Consider the following 10,000-nt stretch of genomic DNA (forward strand, 5'->3'; position numbering starts at 1 on the left):
ACAGTATCAGTCTAAAACTCCTGTCATCATACAGTATCAGTCTAAAACTCTTGTCATCATACAGTATCAGTCTAAAACTCTTGTCATCATACAGTATCAGTCTGAAACTCTTGTCATCATACAGTATCAGTCTAAAACTCCTGTCATCATACAGTATCAGTCTGAAACTCGTGTCATCATACAGTATCAGTCTAAAACTCTTGTCATCATACAGTATCAGTCTAAAACTCTTGTCATTATACAGTATCAGTCTAAAACTTTTGTCATCATACAGTATCAGTCTAAAACTCTTGTCATCATACAGTATCAGTCTAAAACTCTTGTCATCATACAGTATCAGTTTAAAACTCTTGTCATCATACAGTATCAGTCTAAAACTCTTGTCATCATACAGTATCAGTCTAAAACTCTTGTCATTATACAGTATCAGTCTAAAACTTTTGTCATCATACAGTATCGGTCTAAAACTCTTGTCATCATACAGTATCAGTCTAAAACTCTTGTCATCATACAGTATCAGTTTAAAACTCTTGTCATCATACAGTATCAGTTTAAAACTCTTGTCATCATACAGTATCAGTCTAAAACTCTTGTCATCATACAGTATCAGTCTAAAACTCTTGTCATTATACAGTATCAGTCTAAAACTTTTGTCATCATACAGTATCGGTCTAAAACTCTTGTCATCATACAGTATCAGTCTAAAACTCTTGTCATCATACAGTATCAGTTTAAAACTCTTGTCATCATACAGTATCAGTCTAAAACTCTTGTCATCATACAGTATCAGTCTAAAACTCCTGTCATCATACAGTATCGGTCTAAAACTCTTGTCATTATACAGTATCATGTGTGACAGGTGTAGACCGAGGGCAGGTGTGAGAGGTGTAGACCGAGGGCAGGTGTGAGAGGTGTAGACCGAGGGCAGGTGTGAGAGGTGTAGACCGAGGGCAGGTGTGAGAGGTGTAGACCGAGGGCAGGTGTGACAGGTGTAGAACGAGGGAAGGTGTGAGAGGTGTAGACCGAGGGCAGGTGTGACAGGTGTAGAACGAGGGAAGGTGTGAGAGGTGTAGACCGAGGGCAGGTGTGACAGGTGTAGACCGAGGGCAGGTGTGACAGGTGTAGACCGAGGGCAGGTGTGACAGGTGTAGACCGAGGGCAGGTGTGAGAGGTGTAGACCGAGGGCAGGTGTGAGAGGTGTAGACCGAGGGCAGGTGTGACAGGTGTAGACCGAGGGCAGGTGTGAGAGGTGTAGACCGAGGGCAGGTGTGACAGGTGTAGACCGAGGGCAGGTGTGACAGGTGTAGACCGAGGGCAGGTGTGACAGGTGTAGACCGAGGGCAGGTGTGAGAGGTGTAGACCGAGGGCAGGTGTGACAGGTGTAGACCGAGGGCAGGTGTGAGAGGTGTAGACCGAGGGCAGGTGTGACAGGTGTAGACCGAGGGCAGGTGTGAGAGGTGTAGACCGAGGGCAGGTGTGACAGGTGTAGACCGAGGGCAGGTGTGAGAGGTGTAGACCGAGGGCAGGTGTGAGAGGTGTAGACCGAGGGCAGGTGTGAGAGGTGTAGACCGAGGGCAGGTGTGACAGGTGTAGACCGAGGGCAGGTGTGAGAGGTGTAGACCGAGGGCAGGTGTGACAGGTGTAGACCGAGGGCAGGTGTGAGAGGTGTAGACCGAGGGCAGGTGTGACAGGTGTAGACCGAGGGAAGGTGTGAGAGGTGTAGACCGAGGGCAGGTGTGAGAGGTGTAGACCGAGGGCAGGTGTGAGAGGTGTAGACCGAGGGCAGGTGTGAGGGGTGTAGACCGAGGGCAGGTGTGAGAGGTGTAGACCGAGGGCAGGTGTGACAGGTGTAGACCGAGGGCAGGTGTGAGAGGTGTAGACCGAGGGCAGGTGTGACAGGTGTAGACCGAGGGCAGGTGTGAGAGGTGTAGACCGAGGGCAGGTGTGAGAGGTGTAGACCGAGGGCAGGTGTGAGAGGTGTAGACCGAGGGCAGGTGTGACAGGTGTAGACCGAGGGCAGGTGTGAGGGGTGTAGACCGAGGGCAGGTGTGACAGGTGTAGACCGAGGGCAGGTGTGACAGGTGTAGACCGAGGGCAGGTGTGACAGGTGTAGACCGAGGGCAGGTGTGACAGGTGTAGACCGAGGGCAGGTGTGAGAGGTGTAGACCGAGGGCAGGTGTGACAGGTGTAGACCGAGGGAAGGTGTGAGAGGTATAGACCGAGGGCAGGTGTGAGAGGTGTAGACCGAGGGCAGGTGTGAGGGGTGTAGACCGAGGGCAGGTGTGAGAGGTGTAGACCGAGGGCAGGTGTGACAGGTGTAGACCGAGGGCAGGTGTGAGAGGTGTAGACCGAGGGCAGGTGTGACAGGTGTAGACCGAGGGCAGGTGTGAGAGGTGTAGACCGAGGGCAGGTGTGAGAGGTGTAGACCGAGGGCAGGTGTGACAGGTGTAGACCGAGGGCAGGTGTGAGGGGTGTAGACCGAGGGCAGGTGTGACAGGTGTAGACCGAGGGCAGGTGTGAGGGGTGTAGACCGAGGGCAGGTGTGAGGGGTGTAGACCGAGGGCAGGTGTACCTAAAGTCCTGGCTGTTGCCCATGTCCCAGGCAGTAGGATGACAGACCACCTGGCGTCCATCGTCAGGTTTGACCAGCATGGAGGAGTTCCAGAAGGAGTCCAACATGCGATACAGACCCACTGACATGAAGAACTGCTCCGCCTCCTCAAACAGAGCACGCTCAGTCCAGCCCTGCAAGTACACTCACTACATGTAGTGGACTTGATGCTATAACACACTTATCATGCACACTTCTGTACTAACTGTATCTAACTTACTTATGCACACTTCTGTACTAACTGTATCTAACTTACTTATGCACACTTCTGTACTAACTGTATCTAACTTACTTATGCACACTTCTGTACTAACTGTATCTAACTTACTTATGCACACTTCTGTACTAACTGTATCTAACTTACTTAAGCACACTTCTGTACTAACTGTATCCAACTTACTTATGCACACTTCTGTACTAACTGTATCTAACTTCCTTATGCACACTTCTGTACTAACTGTATCTAACTTACTTATGCACACTTCTGTACTAACTGTATCCAACTTACTTATGCACACTTCTGTACTAACTGTATCTAACTTCCTTATGCAAACTTCTGTACTAACTGTATCTAACTTACTTATGCACACTTCTGTACTAACTGTATCTAACTTACTTATGCACACTTCTGTACTAACTGTATCTAACTTACTTATGCACACTTCTGTACTAACTGTATCTAACTTACTTAAGCACACTTCTGTACTAACTGTATCCAACTTACTTATGCACACTTCTGTACTAACTGTATCTAACTTCCTTATGCACACTTCTGTACTAACTGTATCTAACTTACTTATGCACACTTCTGTACTAACTGTATCTAACTTACTTATGCACACTTCTGTACTAACTGTATCTAACTTACTTATGCACACTTCTGTACTAACTGTATCTAACTTACTTAAGCACACTTCTGTACTAACTGTATCCAACTTACTTATGCACACTTCTGTACTAACTGTATCTAACTTACTTATGCACACTTCTGTACTAACTGTATCTAACTTACTTATGCACACTTCTGTACTAACTGTATCTAACTTACTTAAGCACACTTCTGTACTAACTGTATCCAACTTACTTATGCACACTTCTGTACTAACTGTATCTAACTTACTTATGCACACTTCTGTACTAACTGTATCTAACTTACTTATGCACACTTCTGTACTAACTGTATCTAACTTACTTATGCACACTTCTGTACTAACTGTATCTAACTTACTTATGCACACTTCTGTACTAACTGTATCTAACTTACTTATGCACACTTCTGTACTAACTGTATCTACCTTCCTTATGCACACTTCTGTACTAACTGTATCTAACTTACTTATGCACACTTCTGTACTAACTGTATCTAACTTCCTTATGCACACTTCTGTACTAACTGTATCTAACTTCCTTATGCACACTTCTGTACTAACTGTATCTAACTTCCTTATGCACACTTCTGTACTAACTGTATCTAACTTCCTTATGCACACTTCTGTACTAACTGTATCTACCTTCCTTATGCACACTTCTGTACTAACTGTATCTAACTTACTTATGCACACTTCTGTACTAACTGTATCTAACTTACTTATGCACACTTCTGTACTAACTGTATCTAACTTCCTTATGCACACTTCTGTACTAACTGTATCTAACTTCCTTATGCACACTTCTGTACTAACTGTATCTAACTTCCTTATGCACACTTCTGTACTAACTGTATCCAACTTACTTATGCACACTTCTGTACTAACTGTATCTAACTTCCTTATGCACACTTCTGTACTAACTGTATCTAACTTCCTTATGCACACTTCTGTACTAACTGTATCTAACTTCCTTATGCACACTTCTGTACTAACTGTATCTACCTTCCTTATGCACACTTCTGTACTAACTGTATCCAACTTACTTATGCACACTTCTGTACTAACTGTATCTAACTTCCTTATGCACACTTCTGTACTAACTGTATCTAACTTCCTTATGCACACTTCTGTACTAACTGTATCCAACTTACTTATGCACACTTCTGTACTAACTGTATCTAACTTACTTATGCACACTTCTGTACTAACTGTATCCAACTTACTTATGCACACTTCTGTACTAACTGTATCTAACTTACTTATGCACACTTCTGTACTAACTGTATCTAACTTCCTTATGCACACTTCTGTACTAACTGTATCTAACTTCCTTATGCACACTTCTGTACTAACTGTATCTAACTTACTTATGCACACTTCTGTACTAACTGTATCTACCTTCCTTATGCACACTTCTGTACTAACTGTATCCAACTTACTTATGCACACTTCTGTACTAACTGTATCTAACTTACTTATGCACACTTCTGTACTAACTGTATCTAACTTCCTTATGCACACTTCTGTACTAACTGTATCTACCTTCCTTATGCACACTTCTGTACTAACTGTATCTAACTTACTTATGCACACTTCTGTACTAACTGTATCTAACTTCCTTATGCACACTTCTGTACTAACTGTATCTAACTTCCTTTTGCACACTTCTGTACTAACTTTATCTAACTTCCTTATGCACACTTCTGTACTAACTGTATCTAACTTCCTTATGCACACTTCTGTACTAACTGTATCTACCTTCCTTATGCACACTTCTGTACTAACTGTATCTAACTTCCTTATGCACACTTCTGTACTAACTGTATCTAACTTACTTATGCACACTTCTGTACTAACTGTATCTAACTTCCTTATGCACACTTCTGTACTAACTGTATCTAACTTCCTTATGCACACTTCTGTACTAACTGTATCTACCTTCCTTATGCACACTTCTGTACTAACTGTATCCAACTTACTTATGCACACTTCTGTACTAACTGTATCTAACTTCCTTATGCACACTTCTGTACTAACTGTATCTAACTTCCTTATGCACACTTCTGTACTAACTGTATCTAACTTCCTTATGCACACTTCTGTACTAACTGTATCTACCTTCCTTATGCACACTTCTGTACTAACTGTATCCAACTTACTTATGCACACTTCTGTACTAACTGTATCTAACTTCCTTATGCACACTTCTGTACTAACTGTATCTACCTTCCTTATGCACACTTCTGTACTAACTGTATCTAACTTACTTATGCACACTTCTGTACTAACTGTATCTAACTTCCTTATGCACACTTCTGTACTAACTGTATCCAACTTACTTATGCACACTTCTGTACTAACTGTATCTAACTTCCTTATGCACACTTCTGTACTAACTGTATCTAACTTACTTATGCACACTTCTGTACTAACTGTATCTAACTTACTTATGCACACTTCTGTACTAACTGTATCTAACTTACTTATGCACACTTCTGTACTAACTGTATCTAACTACTTAAGCACACTTCTGTACTAACTGTATCCAACTTACTTATGCACACTTCTGTACTAACTGTATCTAACTTACTTATGCACACTTCTGTACTAACTGTATCTAACTTACTTATGCACACTTCTGTACTAACTGTATCTAACTTACTTAAGCACACTTCTGTACTAACTGTATCCAACTTACTTATGCACACTTCTGTACTAACTGTATCTAACTTACTTATGCACACTTCTGTACTAACTGTATCTAACTTACTTATGCACACTTCTGTACTAACTGTATCTAACTTACTTATGCACACTTCTGTACTAACTGTATCTAACTTACTTATGCACACTTCTGTACTAACTGTATCTAACTTACTTATGCACACTTCTGTACTAACTGTATCTACCTTCCTTATGCACACTTCTGTACTAACTGTATCTAACTTACTTATGCACACTTCTGTACTAACTGTATCTAACTTCCTTATGCACACTTCTGTACTAACTGTATCTAACTTCCTTATGCACACTTCTGTACTAACTGTATCTAACTTCCTTATGCACACTTCTGTACTAACTGTATCTAACTTCCTTATGCACACTTCTGTACTAACTGTATCTACCTTCCTTATGCACACTTCTGTACTAACTGTATCTAACTTACTTATGCACACTTCTGTACTAACTGTATCTAACTTACTTATGCACACTTCTGTACTAACTGTATCTAACTTCCTTATGCACACTTCTGTACTAACTGTATCTAACTTCCTTATGCACACTTCTGTACTAACTGTATCTAACTTCCTTATGCACACTTCTGTACTAACTGTATCCAACTTACTTATGCACACTTCTGTACTAACTGTATCTAACTTCCTTATGCACACTTCTGTACTAACTGTATCTAACTTCCTTATGCACACTTCTGTACTAACTGTATCTAACTTCCTTATGCACACTTCTGTACTAACTGTATCTACCTTCCTTATGCACACTTCTGTACTAACTGTATCCAACTTACTTATGCACACTTCTGTACTAACTGTATCTAACTTCCTTATGCACACTTCTGTACTAACTGTATCTAACTTCCTTATGCACACTTCTGTACTAACTGTATCCAACTTACTTATGCACACTTCTGTACTAACTGTATCTAACTTACTTATGCACACTTCTGTACTAACTGTATCCAACTTACTTATGCACACTTCTGTACTAACTGTATCTAACTTACTTATGCACACTTCTGTACTAACTGTATCTAACTTCCTTATGCACACTTCTGTACTAACTGTATCTAACTTCCTTATGCACACTTCTGTACTAACTGTATCTAACTTACTTATGCACACTTCTGTACTAACTGTATCTACCTTCCTTATGCACACTTCTGTACTAACTGTATCCAACTTACTTATGCACACTTCTGTACTAACTGTATCTAACTTACTTATGCACACTTCTGTACTAACTGTATCTAACTTCCTTATGCACACTTCTGTACTAACTGTATCTACCTTCCTTATGCACACTTCTGTACTAACTGTATCTAACTTACTTATGCACACTTCTGTACTAACTGTATCTAACTTCCTTATGCACACTTCTGTACTAACTGTATCTAACTTCCTTTTGCACACTTCTGTACTAACTTTATCTAACTTCCTTATGCACACTTCTGTACTAACTGTATCTAACTTCCTTATGCACACTTCTGTACTAACTGTATCTACCTTCCTTATGCACACTTCTGTACTAACTGTATCTAACTTCCTTATGCACACTTCTGTACTAACTGTATCTAACTTACTTATGCACACTTCTGTACTAACTGTATCTAACTTCCTTATGCACACTTCTGTACTAACTGTATCTAACTTCCTTATGCACACTTCTGTACTAACTGTATCTACCTTCCTTATGCACACTTCTGTACTAACTGTATCCAACTTACTTATGCACACTTCTGTACTAACTGTATCTAACTTCCTTATGCACACTTCTGTACTAACTGTATCTAACTTCCTTATGCACACTTCTGTACTAACTGTATCTAACTTCCTTATGCACACTTCTGTACTAACTGTATCTACCTTCCTTATGCACACTTCTGTACTAACTGTATCCAACTTACTTATGCACACTTCTGTACTAACTGTATCTAACTTCCTTATGCACACTTCTGTACTAACTGTATCTACCTTCCTTATGCACACTTCTGTACTAACTGTATCTAACTTACTTATGCACACTTCTGTACTAACTGTATCTAACTTCCTTATGCACACTTCTGTACTAACTGTATCCAACTTACTTATGCACACTTCTGTACTAACTGTATCTAACTTACTTATGCACACTTCTGTACTAACTGTATCTAACTTACTTATGCACACTTCTGTACTAACTGTATCTAACTTCCTTATGCACACTTCTGTACTAACTGTATCTAACTTACTTATGCACACTTCTGTACTAACTGTATCTAACTTACTTATGCACACTTCTGTACTAACTGTATCCAACTTACTTATGCACACTTCTGTACTAACTGTATCTAACTTACTTATGCACACTTCTGTACTAACTGTATCTAACTTACTTATGCACACTTCTGTACTAACTGTATCTAACTTACTTATGCACACTTCTGTACTAACTGTATCTAACTTACTTATGCACACTTCTGTACTAACTGTATCTAACTTACTTATGCACACTTCTGTACTAACTGTATCTACCTTCCTTATGCACACTTCTGTACTAACTGTATCTAACTTACTTATGCACACTTCTGTACTAACTGTATCCAACTTCCTTATGCACACTTCTGTACTAACTGTATCTAACTTCCTTATGCACACTTCTGTACTAACTGTATCTAACTTCCTTATGCACACTTCTGTACTAACTGTATCTAACTTCCTTATGCACACTTCTGTACTAACTGTATCTACCTTCCTTATGCACACTTCTGTACTAACTGTATCTAACTTACTTATGCACACTTCTGTACTAACTGTATCTAACTTACTTATGCACACTTCTGTACTAACTGTATCTAACTTCCTTATGCACACTTCTGTACTAACTGTATCTAACTTCCTTATGCACACTTCTGTACTAACTGTATCTAACTTCCTTATGCACACTTCTGTACTAACTGTATCCAACTTACTTATGCACACTTCTGTACTAACTGTATCTAACTTCCTTATGCACACTTCTGTACTAACTGTATCTAACTTCCTTATGCACACTTCTGTACTAACTGTATCTAACTTCCTTATGCACACTTCTGTACTAACTGTATCTACCTTCCTTATGCACACTTCTGTACTAACTGTATCCAACTTACTTATGCACACTTCTGTACTAACTGTATCTAACTTCCTTATGCACACTTCTGTACTAACTGTATCTAACTTCCTTATGCACACTTCTGTACTAACTGTATCCAACTTACTTATGCACACTTCTGTACTAACTGTATCTAACTTACTTATGCACACTTCTGTACTAACTGTATCCAACTTACTTATGCACACTTCTGTACTAACTGTATCTAACTTACTTATGCACACTTCTGTACTAACTGTATCTAACTTCCTTATGCACACTTCTGTACTAACTGTATCTAACTTCCTTATGCACACTTCTGTACTAACTGTATCTAACTTACTTATGCACACTTCTGTACTAACTGTATCTACCTTCCTTATGCACACTTCTGTACTAACTGTATCCAACTTACTTATGCACACTTCTGTACTAACTGTATCTAACTTACTTATGCACACTTCTGTACTAACTGTATCTAACTTCCTTATGCACACTTCTGTACTAACTGTATCTACCTTCCTTATGCACACTTCTGTACTAACTGTATCTAACTTACTTATGCACACTTCTGTACTAACTGTATCTAACTTCCTTATGCACACTTCTGTACTAACTGTATCTAACTTCCTTTTGCACACTTCTGTACTAACTTTATCTAACTTCCTTATGC

General features: G+C 40.1%; 1 protein-coding gene across 1 annotated transcript in view; it reads right to left on the reverse strand.

Annotated features, from left to right (window-relative positions):
* LOC133642476 (angiotensin-converting enzyme 2-like) overlaps positions 1-10,000 on the reverse strand; it is a 37,149-nt gene that overhangs the window by 13,377 nt on the left and 13,772 nt on the right. The window contains exon 9 of the mRNA XM_062036682.1: positions 2,573-2,745. Coding sequence (XP_061892666.1) covers positions 2,573-2,745 — 173 coding nt within the window. The remainder of the gene's footprint in view (positions 1-2,572; positions 2,746-10,000) is intronic.

The sequence above is a fragment of the Entelurus aequoreus genome, linkage group LG02, assembly GCF_033978785.1.
Source record: "Entelurus aequoreus isolate RoL-2023_Sb linkage group LG02, RoL_Eaeq_v1.1, whole genome shotgun sequence".
NCBI classification, from domain to species: Eukaryota; Metazoa; Chordata; class Actinopteri; order Syngnathiformes; family Syngnathidae; genus Entelurus; species Entelurus aequoreus.